General features: G+C 42.6%; 1 protein-coding gene across 1 annotated transcript in view; it reads left to right on the plus strand.

Annotated features, from left to right (window-relative positions):
* Window positions 1–22,251, plus strand: part of ANKH (ANKH inorganic pyrophosphate transport regulator) — a 147,503-nt gene that overhangs the window by 88,307 nt on the left and 36,945 nt on the right. The window contains exons 5-9 of the mRNA XM_048839630.2: window positions 226–309; window positions 3,167–3,337; window positions 4,030–4,164; window positions 7,219–7,311; window positions 13,967–14,062. Coding sequence (XP_048695587.1) covers window positions 226–309; window positions 3,167–3,337; window positions 4,030–4,164; window positions 7,219–7,311; window positions 13,967–14,062 — 579 coding nt within the window. The remainder of the gene's footprint in view (window positions 1–225; window positions 310–3,166; window positions 3,338–4,029; window positions 4,165–7,218; window positions 7,312–13,966; window positions 14,063–22,251) is intronic.

Below are 22,251 nucleotides of genomic sequence, written 5' to 3' on the forward strand. Positions count from 1 at the left end.
TCCTCGCTCTCAGCCCTGGCAAAGAGTTAAAAGCTACAGTTTCTTCTCTGGGTTATTGGCCTAGATTTGTTCAGATTCACATGGGAGGCTGACTCAGATGTAGGAAAGAGTTTCATAAATGGTTTGTGTAAAGTTTAGCTGTAAGAAAGTAGCCAGGGTCTAAACCTGAACCTAATAGATGGATCCATGTTAGTCATTTTCTAAACAAAGTTCTGTCCTTTACAGGCTTGGACCCATGCTGGCATTCTGTTGAAACACAAACACAGTTTCCTTGTGGGATGTGCCTCCATCTCAGATGTCATAGCTCAGGTAATGACTCATCTCAACAACAGTTGTGCCTTCTGCACTATGGGCCAGATCATGGCCCACGATATGGAGCTCTGTAGCTGTTCTAAACAAGCATTTGAGGTTTCCCCCGGCACGTCAAAACTTCTCACTGGCTTACAACCTGCTTTACACCTTCCTCCCAGCATGCTGGCGGAGGTGGGGTTGTACCTGGAGCGTGCTGTACTTTGGCAGTCCACACTGCATAGAGGCCCCTTGGTGGCAGTTGTAGCTGAGGCTGCTTTCGCTTCCACACAAGTCAGGTATCTCCAGGAATGGGGAACCAGGATAGCTTGGTTTAATGCAATGTCCCACTGCAGCTATGCCCTTCCTGAAAGGACAGGAGTTCAGTGAAACACAATGGCTACCACATGTTCCAGGATTAAGTACCTTTAGACAAATGTAAGTAAAGATTTTAAGCTCTTTGGGGGAGGGACTGTCTTTTACCATATTTTGTAAAGCACCTAGCATAATAGGGCTGAAATCCTGAGTGGGGCCTCGAGACTATATGACAATAGAAATACATATTTGATTCCTCAGTTCTCCCTTCATCCCTCAGCTATGCACTTGTTGATTAACTTGGTGAAATTCCAGCCATACTGCAATAACATATGCTGTCTCCCGAGCGTGAGGACAGCTCAGCAAGCAATATTCTTGTTAAAGGCCCTGAATGTTTCATGTTGAAAACTGCAGTCAGAACTTAGCTGAACCACTTTGGTGCTGCAGTGCATTATTAGGAAGGGTCCTGCATTGTTTCAACTTCCATTACCTGAGTGATGTGTTAAACGTATGTCCCCTTCATTCTGCACTTTACTAGACATCCATTGTGGAAAGTCATTTAAATTCATATTTGATATCAAGTACCAATATTGCGGTTCTCATTTTTAAAGCGCTTAAACTTTTACACAAATTTAGCTTCACAGCACCGGGTACCTAGGCCAGTCCTTGTCATCCTCATTTAGTGGTGAGGGAGGTGAAGGCAGAGACGGAGCATGTGACTTGTGCAAGGTCAGAGGGAATCAGAATTCAAGAGCTCTGGGCTCCGAATCCTTCATTCAGTTCTCTAGGTCACCTTCCCTCTATTAAGTAAAAACAATTGTATGTTGAAGGGTTAAACCTTGTGGTCTGTTACCCTATGATAGATACTCATTTTTGCACTGTATACCACGTAGAGCAAAATCTCTGCAATTAATATAAGTTAGAAGTAATTATAACAAGCTAACTTAATACCAAAGAAATCCACTTAATGGGTCTGACTCTCATCTCACTCTAGAGTGACCCTGAAAGTCAGTGGTATAAAATTGTGGTATGAAAACAGAATATAGCCTGCTAGGCCTCATTCTCCATGGTTTTGCATCTTGTCTAGTCATTCAGACCTGAACAAAGAGATTATAACACCACCATCTTAATCTGGCAGTGTTTTAGATACATACACTTTGCGCAAGGGCAAGTTGACTAAACAAGGTGTAAGGCTATTGAAAATGAAGTCCACAATATCTCCTCTTTCCATAGCAGAATACGTATGGGACAAGAGCATTTCCAGAAGGGCAAAATCTCTGACCACTGGACTTCCCTGCATCAGTTGACACTAGCAAAGTGAACATAAGCAGTAGTAACACCTGTTTAATAAGAATTTTGTTACCCGTAGTCCTGAAGATGTGATTGATGGTTTTGGTCCTGAGCGTTTAATTCTTTCCTCTCTTGAGCACTTTCTGGATGAGCAACTTTATTGAAAAAATTTCCTATGTAGCATCCTAAATCAATTGTTTTGCAATCCTCCTATAAACAGCATTACCAGCCTTGTAAATACAGGTATTTATTTCTTTTTAAAGCAAGACATACACTAGGTGTAATCACTGTCTGCACACAATATAAAACCAATGAGAGAAGGATGTATTTAGTACTACAGAACTATGTATTTAGTAAGCAAACCCAACACCATGTGTTCGTTCAGAACTCACTGTAGTCCCAGCCCCTGCCAATAGAGTCATTTTCAGTTCTTTCATTCACAGAACCCCACGTTAAGCAGGCTTCCCAATTTTCCCCATTGGAAACATCTGGAATTTAACTGGGATGCTCAGGCTCTGTGATAAATGTGAAAGAGTTAAAGTTATCTTAAATGCTAAAATCCAGGAAGTGTAATGGGGTTGATTCTCACCATAATCGGCTGTATTCCTGGGATTTGGTATTCAGTATTAAAGTTTACCAGTTAGAATTATGCCAAGGCTGAGCCCTGGTAGTCCAAGAGAAAGCCCAGCTATCTTGCTTGAAGCCAGTGCAAAGTTAGAATTGAAGTGGGATTTCCTTCTAACCACTGAGTTTTAAATACTGAAAAATCATATTTGACTTTCTTAAAGAGTCAAAGTCAGTGTTGTTCTTTTTAATCTGACTTTCAAAAAAGAGACACTTAGAAATTGATATTGTAAGCATACCCACTATCAAAAAGGGTCAACACCATGTGGAATTGGTTAGGCTGCTGGCCCCCTGGAACTTACTACCAACACCAAGAGTAAATACATGCAAACATACTCATCCTTGTGGTTGCCTGTCCTGCACCTGACCCCGTTACCAGTACTTTGTTCACCTATAGCCTGGTGTCAAATCTTGAATGTGAATTCTCTGGGACAAGGACTGTCTTTGTTCTACTCGTTTGTACAGCGCCTCCTGCAGTGGGGAGCTAATCCCTGACTAGGGCCTCTGGGCACTTCCACAATGTAGTCTGCATCAGTGTGGCAGTGTCAGAGATCGATTGGTCTTGGGTACAACAGGAAATACTGGGCCCTTTATTTAAAATGGAAAACCCCTAACCTGTCTACTTTTTTTTTCTTCTTTTCTCTTTTAGGTTGTTTTTGTAGCCATTCTGCTTCACAGTCACTTGGAATGCAAAGAGCCTCTCCTTATCCCAATCTTATCCTTGTACATGGGAGCACTGGTCCGATGTACCACCTTATGCCTGGGCTACTACAGGAATATACACGACATTATTCCTGACAGCAGTGGGCCTGAGATGGGGGTATGTCTTGATGCCTGGTAGGACTTACTGTGCAATCAGGTTAGCTAGTATTGATGAGGATTGTAAGCTCTCTGTCCCTCAGGAAAAAAAGCACATAACACTTAGTTTCAAACGTACCCTTGTGCATACCAATTCAATGACCATGTACATGGCAGCTAACCGACAGTCTCCTGTGTGAGAGCAGTACAGCGTATCCTTATGTCAGTACCTCTGTGGCTGTGCTAAGCATATTCCCGCAAATGTTATATTAGTATTTAGGATCATCAGCACAGCAAATGCTACAAGGATGACATTGGAAACTGACATTCTGAGAGATTCCTCCCTGTGCGAGGAAGCTATGTGTCAGAACACCTCTTTTTTTTTTCCCTTGAATGTCTTGCAGTAATTCACAAATCCCTCAGTGCAGATCAATGCCTTTATAACTGGTTGCCAGGACAAATTATGCAAATACCTTGTACATCAATTATTCAGATCTAGTAGGGCTGTTAAGAATGCACAGCTACCTTTAATTCTGTATTGCTAATGTGGGAGATTGCATTTTCATGTGGCATTCCTCTCTTAGGCTCTGGCGTGCTTTTGAATTTGGTGAGTCAGCTGATGGGTGGGAAAAGTGAGAAAAATCCTTTGGTTGTGCTTTTGGTTCTGTCCTGCCTATTTGTTTCAAAAGGGACTTTGTTTCTCTTACGCTTCAGGGAGATGCTACAATTAGGAAGATGCTGAGTTTTTGGTGGCCTTTGGCATTAATTTTGGCAACTCAGCGAATCAGTAGACCCATTGTCAACCTTTTTGTGTCCCGGGACCTGGGCGGCAGCTCTGCAGCCACAGAGGTATGTGAATCCCTGGGAAGCTGGGTGCCATTCTGTACTGAAATGTTTCATCGTTGTACTGCATTCCACACACAAAAGAAGTCTTCCTTGCTTACGTTCGCTAAGGAAGCAGGGTGTTCATTCCCTTCCATATAAAGCACCTCCTGGTGTGTTTTCCCCTCATCTGTAGGAACAGGGGAAAGTGGTCTCAAATGCTAAGTGTTCATTTTTCCCAGGATGCTAAAAGCAAGCAGAAGACATTGGCCTAATTTCTGCCTCTTAACATGAAGCCTCTTGTCCTTTGGTCAGCCCTCTTGTCCCACTTACATCCCACTCTAAACAATGTCTTATCAAATGCATCATGGGACCACAGATTCCATTCAAGTATCCTGGGGTTTCAAGATTTGCATAGTGATGGGCAATGCAAACCCCAGAGCCTGGTGAATGCAGGATAGTTGTCTGGGGTCTCATTCCCCATTGTGTTGCCTCTTGCGTATTTATTTACAGCTGTGCAAAGCGATGTGATGCATTACCATCAGGACTTGTTAACTTTTTTGCAAGGTTGTAAGTGAGTGTATGAGAGATAAGGCATGGAAGAATCAGGCCCCTAGCTGGGATGTGAGTGCGTGGGTTGTTTCACATATGCATACGTACATACCTGCCTACCTCTTGGGCACTTTCTAAACTGGTTGAAGTAGGGTCCCAAAGGCGAGTTCTTGGGTCCGTTGTCCCAAAGATGTGTCCTGCTTAACATCTTGAAGGTACCAGTCCTTTTGTCTCTGTTAAGTGCTCACTTTCTGAAATACTCATCAGAGGTGCAATTCAAGCAGTCCACAGAGACACTGGTTTCTTGTAACTACAACACAAAATCCTGTGCTTACAGAAACTGTGCATCTTTATATGGTCCTTCCCCCATTTAAATCACTGGGATTTTTGCCATTGATTTCAATGGGAGGAGGATTATGGTTTTTTGTGATTTCCTTTCCTTTTTTTCAATAAGGGGGAAAAAAACCCAGGAAACTAAATGCAGACTCCTACCTTTCTGAAATGTGAAGGATTTACAGAAAGTCCTAATGTTAAGGTTTTCACAGACATAGTAACATGGCCCTGTTGGACATATATATTGGTGGGATAAATCCCATGACTGGAATATTGGTATAGAGGGGTATAGCTTGTTCAGGAAGGACGGGAGGGGGGTGGGAGGGAAAGGAATGAGGTATCGCTGTATACATCAAGAATATATATACGTTTTCTGAGATCCAGAAGGAGGTGAGAGGAAGACCAGTTGAAAGTTTCTGGGTGAAGATGAAAGGGGAAAAGAAACATGGATGATGTCATGGTAGGGGTCTACTATAGATGAAAATCGGAAGGAGAGGTGGATGTTATAAGGACAAGGAGGTGGATGTAATAAGGACAAGAAACAGATTCTATGTTCCTTGTGCACCCAGTGGGTTTTCCATGAAATCAAGTCATGCAGGATTAGCCCCATAAGCCTTTTCTGATTCCTCTTTTAGGAGACCAAAACACTGAGGATATGTCTACGCAGCAAAGGAAAACCTGCAGCTGGCCCATGTCAGCTGACTCAGGCTTGCGGGACTCGGGCTGCGGGGCTGTTTTCACTGCAGCGTAGGCTTCTGAGCTTGGACTGAAGCCTGAGCTCTGGGAACCTCCCACCTCACAGGGTCCTACAGCCTGAGCCCAGAAGTCTACACAGCGGTGAAACAGCCTCGCAGCCTGAACCCCATGAGCCCGAGTCAGCTGGCCCAGGCCATCTGTGGGTGTCTAATTGCTGTGAAGACAAACCCTGAGATAGCAATAGTACAGACCAAAGAAGTATTTCTCTTCCACTAATGATCCATCCCCAACGGAGTCTAAATTTAGTTGAATCATAACAAGACAAGAAAGGCCTGATCCTGCAGACCCCATACAGTCAAACTCTTGGAGTGTGAATAGTGAAGTTATCAAGTTCTCAGGTGATTCACAGCACTGACACATATATTGGCTCTGTGGAAGAGGAAAGTTACAGGGACAGTTTGCTAGTTTCAAGTCAGCATTAGAAGGAGCCTAAAGAGAATCTCCCTAAACTGTCTTCCCATGTGAACCAAGATACATCAGTTGAGAAGGGTAGGACTGAAATGATGGACATGTTTACTGCCCCATCTTATCTAGGCCAGCAGTGGCCACATCAGTGTTTGGAAAATCTCACCAGCCTCCATGGGGGGGTGGGAAAGGCAGTTTCAATGTTTGAAAATGTTTCCTTGATGTATAATTTGACTTTTTCGTCAGGAAAGAAGAAAACGTAAACAGCAGCAGCACAAAGCAATCTTAAAATCGGTTGAGATGTTAGGTTTTTTTGTATCGCATTTATGTAAATGGTACTTGCAAAAGTACTAGAGGACTTAGTTTTCTTAGATTTCAGGTAATGAGCTGAAACAATGATCTAGGATTATTTTTGTCTGATCTCAATTGATTAGTACAGAAGTAGGCAGAGTTTTCTTCGTCTCTAGGGTCCCTCTAGCCCAAAACAGTCAATCTGGCATCCAAAGTGAGTCAGTCTGCAGGCTTTCAAATTACATTGCTGTAGTTCTTTTTAATTAAATAATTTTATGTTTCCACTGTTTTACTTATGAATTTATTAAAACAAAATTGTATGAAAAAGTTAAGATCATGGAATACAATTAATAGAAAAATCAGTGTACTCTAGTGCAGGGTATTTAAGCCTCACTAGATCAAATAATTAATCAACACAGTAGAAGGAATAAAGGGAAAAATCAACTGATTGACGAGCAAATAAACAGTTTAAAAATCTAAAATATAATCAGAGAGTACAATTGTGATGGTAAAACCTCACAGTTAAGTCATATAGCTTCACCCATGTTGAATTTTCCCTGAGTCTGAAATGCATCATAGAATAACTGTTTCTATGATTGTTTTCCTGATGTAATGATTGCCCTTTGGTTGCCTTTCTCTTGTTGCACTGAGGTCAATAGTAACTGAAAATGGATAAAAAAGTTAGTTTGTTTATGCTGTCTGAAGATTTGAAGTGTAAGTATGTTCTCTTTTCTCCTGTTGTAGGCTGTGGCAATTCTGACAGCTACATACCCTGTGGGACACATGCCGTACGGCTGGTTGACAGAAATTCGAGCCGTGTATCCTGCTTTTGACAAGGTGAGTATTTGTATTGTATGATGATACTAAATACTTTGTAGTCCTGTTTCACATTCATGGTAGTTCTAGACCCAATTTCCTTTGATATACACCACTGTAAATTAAGGATGGTTAGCAGAAGGCAGAAGAGTTACACCAGTGTAAAAGGTGCGTAAGGGAAGAAGACTCATACACTAATCTCCATATTTTCCATTCCTCCTTAACTGCGTGTGTGTGTGTGTGTGTATATGTATGTATATAAAACATGTAAGAATGACCATACTGAGTCACATCAATGGTCTATCTAGCCCAGTATCATGTCTTCCAACAGCAGCCAGTGCCAGATGCTTCTAGCATTTGGAGGTTTAAGCACACCCAAATCATGGGATTGGATCTCTGACGGTCTTAATTTTTTTTAACCCAGTAATACTTTTGGCCTTCACAACATTGTGTGGCAATAACTTCCACAGGTTGACTGTGCGTTGTTTGATGTAAACCTGATGCCTATTAATTTCATTGGGTGTCCCCTGGTTCTTGTGTTATGTGAATGGATAAATAACACTTCCTTATTCACTTTTAGATCACTTTTAGATAGATTTTTAGACCTCTATCGTATCCCTCCTTTAGTCGTCTCTTTTCTAAAATGAACAGCCCCAGTCTTTTTAATCTCTCCTCATATGGAAGCCGTTCCATCCCCCTAATAATTTTTGTTGCCCTTCTCTGCCCCTTTTCCAATTCTAATACATATTTTTTGAGATGGAGTGACCAGAACTGCATTCAGTATTCAAGGTGTGGGAGGTCCCATGGATTTATATAGTGGCATTGTGATATTTTCTATCTCTTAATGGTTCCTAACATTGTTAGCTTTTTTGACTGCTGCTGCACATTGAGTGGATGTGTTCAGAGAACTATCCATGATGACTCCAGATCTTTCTTGAGTGGTAACAGCTAATTATAGCTAGGATTATTTTTTCCAATGTGTATTACTTTGCCCTTATCAACACTGAATTTCATCTGCCTTTTTTTTTCATCCAGTCACCCAATTTTGTGAGACTCCTTTGTAACTCTTCACAATCATCTTTGAACTTAACTACCTTGAGTTGTTTCATCTGCAAATTTTGCCACCTCAAGAGTTCACCCCCTATTCCACGTGTGTGTATTTATATTAGAGAGAAAGAGTGAGCGCGCACCGGGATGGCTCAGGCCATGTTGAATTAGTTGATTGATGTATTTTTGGTCCTCTATTTTTATTTTTTGTCTCTATAATGTATTTTTTAACATTTTAGATGATCCTAAACTCTGAATTAGCATTAGTTTTGCCTTTTCGTAATTTCAAGTATTTGTCTTATCTCTAGTTTTAATTTACCTCTCAATTTCCTGGGTTTGAGGTTCTGGGTGTTTTTTGTTTGTTTTGAATATAGATAACTGCCGTATTTGTAAAGTTTTTAAAAACTTCAGTGGTAGCTCCAGTTTAATTTAGCTATTTCCCTGATGAAGAACATCTTCATGAAATATCCAGCAGCTAAGGAACTCAAGTCTCATCTTCAAAGTTAGGCTGTTCTCTGGACACTACATTGTTTCCGCAGACTGGATTAGCTTAACTTGCTCATATTAAATGTCAAACAAAGGTTACTTCATAGGCTAAAACAAGCAGACATTCCATATATTATTTCTATACTATGGACTTAACCGATCAAGGTGAATGAGAATTTTCATGGGAGCTCAGCAAGTTACATAAGGACTCCAGGACTGCTCCTGGAATAGATTTGAGGAAACAGAACAAAAAAGCCCCTTGGTATTTTAGTCTGAATTACATTTTGCTCTGACTTGGTACTAGTAACAGCCTACATACCCACACCAACACTTAATTTACATGATGACAGGTAACCGCTATGATGATCGAAATCAGATACCCAACCCCTCCATTCCCCAACTGCTTATACACTCCTGAATTCCTTTGGTCCCAATCCTGGGTGAATAAACACTTTTGTGTGTGGAGGCATGTATGCACTTACACAGATGTAAGTAATCAAGCCCTATTTGTTTTTGTCCACCACACTTCCATCCAATTTTTAAAATAAGCAGTCAGTCACAATTGTTAACTTTGTTTATATGAGGACAAGACTCTCATGCCAACTAAAGTTCAATATGTAGACTTATGCAGGGACATCCTGCTGAATATAGACTAGAATATGAAAATAGGGTAGCATCTTTGTTAGAGACACCTAACGGTACTCTGGATCAGCAACAACAAAATAAATAAACTGCAGACCAGAGTGGATTAGAACAAGGGTTGTGTAACTTGTTAACACTCAGTGCAGATATGGTGAAACTCATTGTTTCAGTGTACTGCGTGTGCAAGTTACAATAATGAGAAGATATGGAGTCTCCCCATACAAGGCCAAATCCTGGTTCCACTAAACTTGCTAAGAGGCTTGCTATTGACTACAGTGGGAACACGATTTGGGCAATAGTGAGCTTTCATTTTCTAGAAAAAACTTCACCATTCAATAATTTCATTAATGATTTGAACAGTCATAGGTGGAGTGGAAAATAGGCTTCTAAAATCTACAGAGGACACCAAGCTGGGAGGAGTTGTAAGTACTTTGGAGGACAGGATTAGAGTCCAAAAGGATCTTGACAAATTGGAGAATTGCTCTGAAATCAACAAGATGAAATTCAGGAAAAACCAATGCAAAGTATTACACTTAGGAAGGAAAAAATCAAATGCACAACTACAGAATGGGAAATAACTGCAAGAAAGAATTTGGGGTTTATAGTGTATCAAAACTGAATATGAGTCAATAATGTGATACAGTTGCAAAAAAGCCAAAAATACAATTCTTGGCTGTATTAACATGAGTGTTGAATGTCGGGTAAGGGAGGTAATTCTTTCTTTGTACGCAGAACTGGTGAGGCCTCAGCTGGAGTACAGTGACCAGTTTTGAGCACCACAACTTTAAGAAAGATGTGGAAAAATTGGTGAGAATCCAGAGGAGAGCAACAAAAATAATAAAAAGTTTAGAAAGCTGAACCTATGGGAAAGGTTAAAAAAAATTCGGCATGTTTAATTTTGAGAAGAAAAGACTGAGTGGGGCTTGAGAACAGTCTTAAAATATGTTAAGGGATGTTGCTGAGAGAAGAATGATCAGTTGTTCTCCATGTCCACCTAGGGTAGGACAAGAAGTAATGGGCTTAATCTGCAGCAAAGGAGATTTAGGTTACAAATTAGGAAAAACTTTCTAACTATAAGGGTAGTCAAGTTCTGGAATAGGTTACCAAGGGAGATTGTGGAATCCCCATCTCATAAAAACAGCCCTACTGGCTCAGACCAAAGGTCCATCTAGTCCAGTATTCTGTTTTCCAACAGTGGCCAATGCCAGGTGCCCCAGAGGGAATGAACAGAACAGGCAATCATCAAGTGATCCATTCCCTGTCGCCCATTCCCAGCTTCTGGCAAACAGAGGTTAGGGACACCATCCCTTCCCCTCCTGGCTAATAGCCAATGAGGGATTTATTCTCCATGAATTTAGCAAGGTCTTTTTTGAATCCTGTTATAGTCTTGGCCTTCACAACATCCTCTGGCAAAGAGTTCCACAGGTTGACTGGGTCACTGGAGGTTTTAAGAAGAGGTTAGACAAACACCTGTTGGAGATGGTCTAAATTCACTTGGTCCTGTCTCAGTATGGGGTGCTGGATTAGATTACCTCTCAAGATATCTTCCAGCCCTACATTTTTATGATTCTATAACATTACTTTTATTTGATAAAATTGAGAGTCAACAGTTCAAGTAGAAGCTAGTATGATTTGTCACAGCCAGCAGGTGGTATCATGTGGGGAAGGAGTTAGGATAGGAATCAAACAGGTATGATCTAATTGCAAAGTAAATCTAGGGTTGAGATTTATACTGTTGAAGAGCAAGGTGGCATGACACAGGCTGGGTATAGAGGAGCCATTATGAAAAAAACCAAAACAAAAAAAAACCTGTTCTCCGGCTGCGAATGCTTCAGCTATTGTTCTTGTTTGTTTTTTGGCTGTTATCACACACACACACACACACACACACACACACTCCCTCTCCCTCTCCCTCTCCATCTCCCTCTCCCTCTCCCTCCGGAAGGTCAAGAAAAATAATTGTTTTATTCCTGTTCATATTCATGCACCTGTTGGAAGCTATTGTTTCTTAAGATAAAGCTTTCTCCAATGTATCCAACCAGAACCTCTTATCATTCAGAATCCTTCTAAAAGCTCACCTGTAATTTTCAGACCTTTCAAATGGGTTGCAGCTGCTCTGTGTGTGAAGTGGACTATGTCACAAGGAAAGTGACTGACTCCAGTCTTGCAAGGAAAGGGACACTATCCCTCCTGATGTCCCTCTTTGCAAGATTTCATGGAGCAGCTCTGGTTCAGCTTTTCTCCCTGGATCCCATTTATAAAAGAGACAACACTGAAATTGGAGATCAGATTCTGATCTATAGAAGAACTTGGTATTAGCTAAAATATGGGGCATCTAAGGTCTTGTCTACACAGAGCAGCAATATGCACTATGGGGTATGATTTCTAAAGTCCACTAAATTAAGCTGTGCATTAAATAGTCTGTGTACACACTGCTAGTGCCCATTAATGTTCTCTGGTGTACTTTAATGTAGTTCTGCCCTACTTGTAGAAGTGTAGTCTTAAGAAAACCATGTTCAGAGATCCATCAGTGCTCAAAGAGGACAGCTTATACTGTACAAAGCAACTTCAGATTTTTTTTTTTACTGGCATCTTCCATACGCACAAATTCAGAGTCATAGAATTTAATTCCAGAAGAGACCATCCAGTTCATCCAGCCTGACATCCTGTATAGCACAGGTAACCAGCACCTGCACACTAACCCATTTAGACCAAAAATTAGACCAAAGTATTACAGCCCTTAGGAGCCTAGACTATTTTGTGTCACAGGCAGAGAATAGAAGGAACCAAGGTGCACCAATGCCTGAGGCCCTTGTAATGGCAGGGAAATTATTAGATGAAAGATACACAGATAGTCCTGGCAAGTGACTGACACCTTCATGGTACAGAGGAAGGTGGGAAAAGGGCACTGTCAGTCTGACCTGAGGGAAAATCCCTTCCTGGCCCAACATGTGGTGATCAGTTAGATCCTGAGCATGTGAGCAAGAACCAGCCACCCAAGCACTTGTGAGAGAGAGAGAATGCTCGGTGCCACCTTAGAGTCCTCGCCCTCCCTGTCCAATTCCCATCTCCAGCTGTGGCCATCTCTGACGCCTCAGAGGAAGCATACATTGGGGATAGGGAAGAAGGAATCCCTTCCTGATCCTTCCAGGTGGCCAGCTGAAATCCCAAAGCATGAGCTTTTAGGAACATGAGATATAAACTGGAAGTGAGCCCCATCACTGCTGCACTCTGCCCCCTACCATCAAAAGCAAACCCATCGTACAGTTACACTCATTTTCATTTGCCCAGCTCTTCCTCAGGAGTTATGGGGGCAAACAACTATTGGGAGGCTGTTCCAGAGCATTACCCTTCTGATGGCTTGAAGTGGTTTTGTACAAATTGCCAATTTGTATCTGGGCACCAAAGTTGAGCATCCCAATACAGAATGGGGTTCCGTAAGTTATGTAATCACTTGTGAAAGTTCTGAGTTTGAGTTTTGTACAAAAGCTCGTGAAATAGTCAGTGTGCTTTTAATCTGTCCCATATTCCTGTCTGGCACTCCCCCGGATGGGTTTGCACAAATTCCGACTTCTCAGATTAGGTTTAGCAAGCTGTCCATACCAGGTGACTGCCAGTTTGATATTCTTCTGCTTAAACTACATCAAGGCTGAGTAAATATCGCACTGCATCAGAGTTCTTATCACTTCTGGTGCCTACCCATGTATCTTAAACAGCCAAGTAGTCACTCCAATAGATGACTCTGCAGCCACTGTTCTAGGCCCTGCTTCTGGGTTTCTGTGCTCCCCTGTCATGGCTCATTTAGGTAGTTTATCATAAGGATGTGTTCCCAGTCAGTAGTATGAAATCTTTAGCTTCATTTGTTGGTGTTAGGTGCTTTGGGGAACGAATGGGGGTTGTTTTTTTAAGCACACCTGCCACTGCAATGTGAGTCCTTTTCAGAATGGACGATCTAGCTGTCTAATTACGTACAGTTCATCAAACTTAATTAGCAGCGCCAGGTGTTCCTAGATCTTTGTTTATATTAGTCACTCTCTGGCTAATTGGATCTGTATTGAGACGGGGTGGTTGCACTGCTGTGTATATGCTGTGCCACTTTGTGTTGATGTGGGGGCTGGGGACGAAGGGAAGATAACATTTTTCCTAGCTATGATCGCATCCTTACAAGCTTTAAGCAAAGACAGCCAACACCACACCAGTATCCTTTAGAAAGAATCGTTAAAACTTTTGAGCAGGCATTACTGCTTGGCAGACTGAGGCAATTAGTAAACTCTGTGAGAGACCAGTTGAACAATGATTGTCAGTTCACATGGAAAAATATTCTGTGGCTTGTGCAAGTGTCCTGTTTGGAAGCTAACTAAATTTAAAAAAAAAAAAAAAAAAAAAAGTAAGAACTGTGCACACAGAGAGTGAGATTCCCCCTATGACCTTGGTACTGTCCGCTCCATAGCAGTCTGGAGCCATGTTAATGCTTGTTATCTTTCTCTCTCTCTCACCCTAGAATAATCCCAGCAATAAACTGGTGAACACCAGCAACACAGTCACAGCAACGCATATCAAGAAGTTCACTTTTGTCTGCATGGCTCTGTCGTTAACGGTAAGGAATCACTTGTCAACTCTTTTTAGTTTCAATCTAAAGCAAAAAATTACTGCACACGTGTGAAGCTGCAAACACCAAATTCAGATTACCAGAATCTAATCAACATACTTTTGGCATTATTCGCTGTGCCTATGAAGCTTATGGTAGTTTCATCTTCTAAAATAGCCTGTGTGGAAGTAACAGTGGGGCAGAGGGGTTCTGCTTCTTTTTGCTACTCTTCTCTTATTTGTTTTGAGTAAATCAAGTGGGTAACTTACATGCCTTAAAACCTTTTTGTTGCAATATATGTTTTATTTCTTCATGTTTTATTGGCACAGCTATAGCACTCACCAGTTTTTGTTTTGAAATAAGTCTGCAGAGATAGGGAAAGGACAAAGGTTCTGCATTTCTTCCAGAGAACAATCATTAGATTCTCATTCACCCAAGCTGGAATGTGAAACAGCTGATCCCCTGCACCCATAGTTTTAGCTTGAATAAGACTGAGGACCAAATTCTGGAATCTCTGGTAGCCATATTGATGAAATGTGAGCTCACCATGACAAAGTAACTCAGTTTCCCTAATTAATATACTTAGTTACTCTATCTTCGATGTACATAAAAGATGAGCTCCCCTGGTTCAACATTTACTACTCAAACCCTGCATATTGGAAAAGATTTTTGTGGGGTATGAGGGCTCAGTGTTTTTCATTGTTGCACTTTTCCCTTATTGATCTGCATTTCCATTCAGGTTCTGCTTTAAGCTTTCTGTTACTTGTTGTCTGTCTTAACAGTGGGCACTTTTTAAAAACGCAACAACTTGCAGTTTTTACATACAATATCATGGGATTTTTTTTTATTTGATTTGTGGATGCAAGTGATTTGTGCCCAAAGGTAATCAAGTTGTTTCATTGTCAGAATCCTACTATTGAAGGCTGCTGGTTGTTGTGCACACTAAGAACTGTACAACTGCAGCTGCAAAACTACAAATAGACTGTTTCTCAAAATTTAGCTCTTAAGGTGCATGGACAGTGATAAAATAGTAATAAAAATGGCACCAGTCAGCTGTCTCTCTATCTGCATATTCATGTGTGCTCCTATGAGTTTGTGGTTTGTGAATGTAGCAGAATGCTGAATCACTGAAGATATGTTGATAGCACTCTTTGGAGTCAGCAGCTGTTGCCTGGGTGACCCCTGTTTATTTACTGCTCACTGTTAAATTTTAAAGTGGAAAAATAATCACATGAGAGAGAGAGAGGATTTGAGTTTCAGGGTTTTGGTTTGTGTTACATCATGCCTTTCCACGGAGTAAATACTGATAGTAACATCACAGGCCTGTAACTTGACCCCCGCCCCTCCACCTTCCCCCTCCCAAACCCAAGCTAACTCAACTAGAAATGTCTCCAAATCTTGTCTTGGGGTTGGGCTTTGGCAGCTGAGCCTGTTCCAGACAAAGCTTTGCTTGATGAGTCTCTTAGCTTGCCTTCTGTAGAAGGGGAACTATTTTCTGAACCCACATCATCCCAGAAATGACCAGCATACCAGTGTGTACAACATATCTTTTGTAAAACCATTCTTTCTGCCCTTTTTCCTTCATCATATTTCGAGGACAATTCTCTTTCCTTATTTTGAAGAGGAAAATGGACTCCCAGCCAAGAGAGTAACACAACCTTCGACACAGACTTCAGTATCAAAGCAAGTGGTGAAGAGGATGGTCATGGTAAATGCAACTACTGTACTGGAATATGATGAAGGAAGTGTTTACACTAATGCTCAGCGTACTCTTGGGCTTGTGCAACCATGCATGGGCATGATTGTTACTAGCAGGTTTGAAATACAAGCACACTCTCCCCGATGGGCACAGAAAGCCATGTTGTGCAACGTGCACGCTAGCTCAACAGTGTTACAGAAAACCTACAGGATTTCTCACAGAAAATCTTTGCCTACATGGAAAGGGATCTGCTACAGCTGTTTTTGGATGTTGCTGATGCTGGCTTGGCTTCAGCTGTGATGCAGGGAGTACCTAAAACTATACACACACTATACTCAGGTTTTACTGGCACCTTAGGTACCCTTTCTGTTCTTTGGAGGAATCAGCTTCTTTTGGACTCTCCTTTCAAAATGTCTGGGCATTCCAATTTGCAGTTAATTAACAGTGGATGCTACAATTTGTTCTGACTAAGAGGTCTTGGGCCAGTTGCTGGTTACACTCCTTGTTGTCTTTTGCCATCACAAGTTTCTAGGCTCCACCCTCTTGGCTGAAGCACACGTGACTTGACGATATGGGAAATAGTTTTACATAGAGCCAAGTCTTCCCTAGAGCCAGTCGTTCCAGCACACTAACCTTTACAAATGGTTATTGTCACAGCATTTCTGTGAAGTAGGTAAGGTATTCTTTGCTTCATTTCACAGATGGCAAAACTGTGACCGAGAAGTGAAACGGCTCACTGAGTCAGTGGCCAAACTGGAATCAAAGCTCAGTAGTTTGTCTCCCAGATCTGTGCCCAGGCCACACTTCGGTCTCTCTCACAATTTAGGTGCAATGCTATTAAGAGTCTCTAAGTTATTACTCCAAACAGCTTGTTAGTGATGACAGGCTTTTGGCTTTGTTTGATTGGCCTCAGGTTGGCTGCTTCTCGGATCTCTCATGTTGTGTCCCCTTTATTGCTCAGGGCTTTCTCTGGATATTCTTGCTCTAACTTCTCCCAAGTCCAAGGTGACACATTGTCCTGCAGCAAAGGCCCAGCAGGGAGCTAGACCCTCCTGCAGCGCTCTCTCTGACTCAGTGGAGTCACTTCTCAGGAATCCTTTCCTCTTCCCAGATTGCAGCACTTGTGTTTCAGCACTCAAGCCTTCATGTAAACTGATTATTTTCTTAACCCTCTTAAGCATTTTTCAGCTTACAAAGGTTCTGGTAAATCCTGAGCTTCTCGCATTACCAGCACCACCCTGCACAGAGCTATTTTTAATCTTCTGATTAGGCTTTTCTTTTATAGCTTTCCAGACTATTTTTACATGCTTGAACCTATCTCCCTCTACTCAGTTGGCACCATTTTTTCATAAGCTCATGTTAGGAAACCCATTTGTCTAGAAGTACCCAGAACAGTCCATTTCCATAGCTTTTCTTGACTGTTTTCATTTGTGCAGCATTGCCTAGGATCATTCACAAATAAACCCAATCAAAAAGTAGAACCATTAGTAGAGTGCATTTCCTAGTTAGTCCCTCTTGTCTGCCATACTATTTGCTGGGAAAGTCTGTCTATCCAGGGCTAAACTATAGAAAGCCAGCTTACAGGCCTGATTCAATTCAGGGGTTTGATCCTGCAAACATGTGCACATAGGACTTTAGTAGGACTTAATGTGAAGAAAGTTATTTATATAGTTTTTAAGTATATTTGTATGTATTTAAGTAGTTGTAGGGTTGAACTCCAAATTTGCATCTGGTGCAGCCAATTCAAAGAGCTACAGTAGCTGTTCCTTTATCTGAGGAAGAGCTGTTTCCATCACCATTAGTAACTGCTCTGTTCTCCTGGACCATCCCTACTGCAATATATTGAGTCTAATGGGATCACTGTCCTTGGGGGCTCAGCATGTTAGCAGGTCTCCTTAGTGTCCAAACATGGAGGAAGAGGGGATATACCGTATATACTCAATCATAAGATGGTTCGTTTATAAGCCGACCCCCCCTCCCCAAGATGGACAAGTAAAAATGGAAAATTTTTATGACCCATTCATAAGCTGACCCTATCATTCAGGGGTCAGCAAACTTTGGCTGCTGGCGGGCTGAGATGGTTTGTTTACCTCGAGCGTCCGCAGGCACAGAGGTAACCTAAGTAAACAAACTGTCCTGGCGCACCAGCTGCTTACCCTGACGGGCCGGGACAGCAACTGGTGGGGAAATTTTTTGGGGGGGAGAAGCTGGGGGTCAGGGGAGTAACCCCTGTGACCATCCCCCACATGACCCCCCCCCTAGCCCAGGACCCCCCCCCCACTCCATCCCATCCCTTCCCATCTTATCTGGGGAGGGCCAGGGGAGGATGTCTCTGGCCTGGCTGGAGCTGCTCCGGCAGGCTGGGCAGTGCAGCTCCATCGTGCTCCGGGGAGCCACACCGGGCGGCGCGGCTGCAGCTGGGTCGCATGGCCACAGCATGCTCCGGTGGGCGGGGCCGAGTGGTGCAGCTGCAGCCTGCCAGCCCTGGAGCTGCAGCTGCTTCGGAGGCTGGGGGGAGAGCAGCCTGGCCAGAAGCGGAGAGACTCTTGCCCCTCCTCTTCCCTTCTGGCTCTGCTGGCTGTGCTGCCTCTCCTTGCCCCCTCTGTTGGGGGGAGGGGCTGTGTCCCACCTCTCCCTCTCTCTACCCATTCATAAGCCGAACCCCTTCTCTGATGCTTCCCTTTTTTACTAAAAAAAACATTTGGCTTATGAACAAGTATGTACGGTAGTTCTTCCCAGGCTGGCTGAACACAGATCAGTCAAGAAGGATATTTGACCATGCCACCTGAATGGGTCTTTCTCTGGTAGATTTGGAAAGGAACCCATCAGACAGGGAGATGGAGTGGTAATCCAGTAAGAAAGGAGGTTCCAAAGAGAATGCCCTAGGGGATCCCACGCTCCAGTGGTGGGGACCATGTGTCCAGTCACCGTGGTAGAGGGGAAATGGCAGGAGCCTTTCCCTAGATAGATCAGTATAGTAAGCCACTCCTCTGGTTATGTCAACACTGTTTGACTCCCTGAGGCAGAGCATCTTGCTGGAGATTTGCTGCATGGATTTGTTAAAGCTACTTGTGTAGTGAAACTGCAATTAATAATATTGTTTGGTGGAAGATGTCTGGGCATTTACATGTGTTTCACTAGAAGGCTTCCTTTGAGAAGCAGTTTCATTTAAAGGCTGTGGAGAACAGAAATAGATAAGAAACAGCTGTTGGATTTACCATAAATAAGAGAGCTTTTCTGATTAACCAGATTAATGAGACCTCTGATTAATGAGCCAGCTGCAGCTCCCTCCCAACAGTCCTATTTTTAGAGCTTGTGTGTATGAGAGGCCATTAAAACTCAGATATTTAAATGTCATGGGGGGGGCAGGGAGGGAGGGAAACAATTAGTTGAAGGATTTTTTTTTAGTGCAGCTAAGCAATTGAGGGGCATTCTGATGTTAGATAAGAAATTTTAACTAATTCAAGCTCCATTTTGAGAATGTGCTTATGTCCCATTTTCCTTTTTTTACTATTAGTAATAAGGCACTATGGGGACAAATGTTTTAAGCCGCTCTTGCACAGAGTATGGCTATTGTTCCTCATACAACTTCTGTTGATGGCATTGGGTACTCCTTGGTCTGCAGCTTCCCTGTTTCAGTCCTAGGCCAATTGTGAGGGGAGTGTAGGGCTAGACCACGATGCTCATTTTCCACTTATAACCTAAGCACAAGTTGAACTCCCAAAAGTGAGGCCTGGTGCTTTCGTTCCACAAAGCCCTTATTTTAGGAAAGATCTGTTTCAGAATCAGGTGTGTGCAGTACAGGAGTTATAACCAAGCATTTTTTGAAGTACTAAAATGTTGTATTTCTTTGTAAAGCTTCACCCTCCTCCCTTTTAGGGTGGCATACAAGATCTCTGTCCCTCATCCTTATTCTGTGCTTGGAAAGCTTGGCACTGCCCTTGTAATGAGCCAGTTATTAAAATGGCATAAGTAGACTGATATTAAATGAGCGCTTTTCTCAGAACAGCAGCGGCTTCAATAGGGTCTGACACGCTCACTAGGGATTCAGCTTTCTCAGAAGTAGCCCGAAATGCAATAACAGGGCCAAATCCCTTGTTCTGCTTTTTTTGCATCATATCCCCATTTCCTAAGGGAGCTCATTTCTAACTAACATAGGCTTTTATTGTGGTGTTGTTACAAAGAAAGGAACAGAACCTGCAGTCTAAGTTAGTAAGTATGGTCTGTTTCAGAGTAGCAGCTGTGTTAGTCTGTATTCGCAAAAAGAAAAGGAGTACTTGTGGCACCTTAGAGACTAACCAGTTTATTTGAGCATAAGCTTTCGTGAGCTACAGCTCACTTCATTGGATGCATAAAGTGGAAAGTACAGTGAGGAGATTTTATATACACACAGACCATGAAAGAATATACATTATAAGGAGAGTGATCACTTAAGATGAGCTATTACCAGCAGGAGAGTGGGGTGGGGGGAGAGAAAACCTTTTGAAGTGATAATCAAGGTGGGCCATTTCCAGCACATTTCCAGGAGTTAACAAGAATGTCTGAGGAACAGTGGGGGGGGGGGGAGGAAGGAAGGAATAAACAAGGGGAAATAATTTCACTTAGTATAATGACTCAACCACTCCCAGTCTCTCTTCAAGCCTAAGTTAATTGTTTCCAATTTGCAAATTAATTCCAATTCAGCAGTCTCTTGTTGGAGTCTGTTTTCGAAGTTTTTTTGTTGAAGGATAGTCACTCTGAGGTCAGAAATCAAGTGACCAGAGAGATTGAAGTGTTCTCCAACTGGTTTATGAATGTTATAATTCTTGACATCTGATTTGTGTCCATTTATTCTTTTACGTAGAGACTGTCCAGTTTGACCAATGTACATGGCAGAGGGGCATTGCTGGCACATGATGGCATATATCACATTGGTAGATGTGCAGGTGAATGAGCCTCTGATAGTGTGGCTGATGTGATTAGGCCCTATGATGGTGTCCCCTGAATAGATATGCGGGCACAGTTGGTAACGGGCTTTGTTGCAAGGATAGGTTCCTGGGTTAGTGGTTCTATTGCGTGGTGTGTGGTTACTGGTGAGTATTTGCTTCAGGTTGGGGGGCTGTCTGTAGGCAAGGACTGGCCTGTCTCCCAAGATATGCGAGAGCGATGGGTCATCCTTCAGGATAGGTTGTAGATCCTTGATAATGCGTTGGAGAGGTTTTAGTTGGGGGCTGAAGGTGACGGCTAGTGGCATTCTGTTATTTTCTTTGTTGGGCCTGTCCTGTAGTAGGTGACTTCTGGGTACTCTTCTGTCTCTGTCAATCTGTTTCTTCACTTCAGCAGGTGGGTATTGTAATTGTAAGAATGCTTGATAGAGATCTTATAGGTGTTTCTCTCTGTCTGAGGGGTTGGAGCAAATGCGGTTGTATCGTAGAGCTTGGCTGTAGATAATGGATCATGTGGTGTGGTCTGGGTGAAAGCTGGAGGCATGTAGGTAGGAATAGCGGTCAGTAGTATTAAAATCTCCTCACTGTACTTTCCACTTTATGCATCCGATGAAGTGAGCTGTAGCTCACGAAAGCTTATGCTCAAATAAATTGGTTAGTCTCTAAGGTGCCACAAGTACTCCTTTTCTTTTTAAGTATGATCTGTTGGCATCTGAGGTCCGTGACTAACAGTGTTTAGTCATCTGCGGCTTAGCCCTCAGGCGTTCCAATTTGGTGGTAGTTTCTTTTGGTGCATCGCTATTTGAATGAAATGGCCAGAGGGTTTGTTTTAGAAGGCAGAAGCTAATTGACTGCATCTGTTGCTGTCCTTCACGTAACATCTTTGGGGCCCCCAACTCTGCAAACAGGTACATATGTTCCAGTGCTATGCAAGTCAGTGAGTTTGCGTGCTGTGACTGACAGCAGAACTGGACCCTCTGTGCTTACTTTAGAAGGAGTGGGGAATAGCAGAAAAGTCTATAATTGGGCCAGTCCAATGGTCTGTTGGCAGCACAACATGCTACTACATGCAGGATCCAGGTTGAAAGGTGAGCTTTTTCCCTTCCTCAGCAAGGATCTGTCATTCAAGAGACCTGCCTCAGGCCTAGAGCCAAGTCCAGCCTTACTTGGCCAGAGAACAGTTGCTGCCACCGGAGCACAGAGGATGGTGCTGAGGGAGTAATAAAAGGAATCTCAAACCCCAAACTCTCTTTAATTAAAACTATCCCTGTTTCCTTCCTAGGTGGGCTGCCAACACTGTAAACAGCAGCAGTTACTGAATAGTTTGATTCAGGTCAGATACTCCTGCAAACTTAGTAATGTCCGCTCGGGTGGACGGGGTGCATTTAAGGATCCGGTTCCAAACTGTGAAGTGGGATGCTTGACTCCCATTTAAAGCAGATTTGAGCAAGTCACACAACCTGAACACTAACGCTTAAGAAGAGATCCTGATTTCAGGTTCTCCGTCACACCATGTGTCACCACAGTTCACTTCCACTTACAGTGTTGGAAGCTTATTTTACAACACCTCAGGG

Source organism: Caretta caretta, chromosome 2 (assembly GCF_965140235.1).
Source record: "Caretta caretta isolate rCarCar2 chromosome 2, rCarCar1.hap1, whole genome shotgun sequence".
Taxonomy (NCBI): Eukaryota; Metazoa; Chordata; order Testudines; family Cheloniidae; genus Caretta; species Caretta caretta.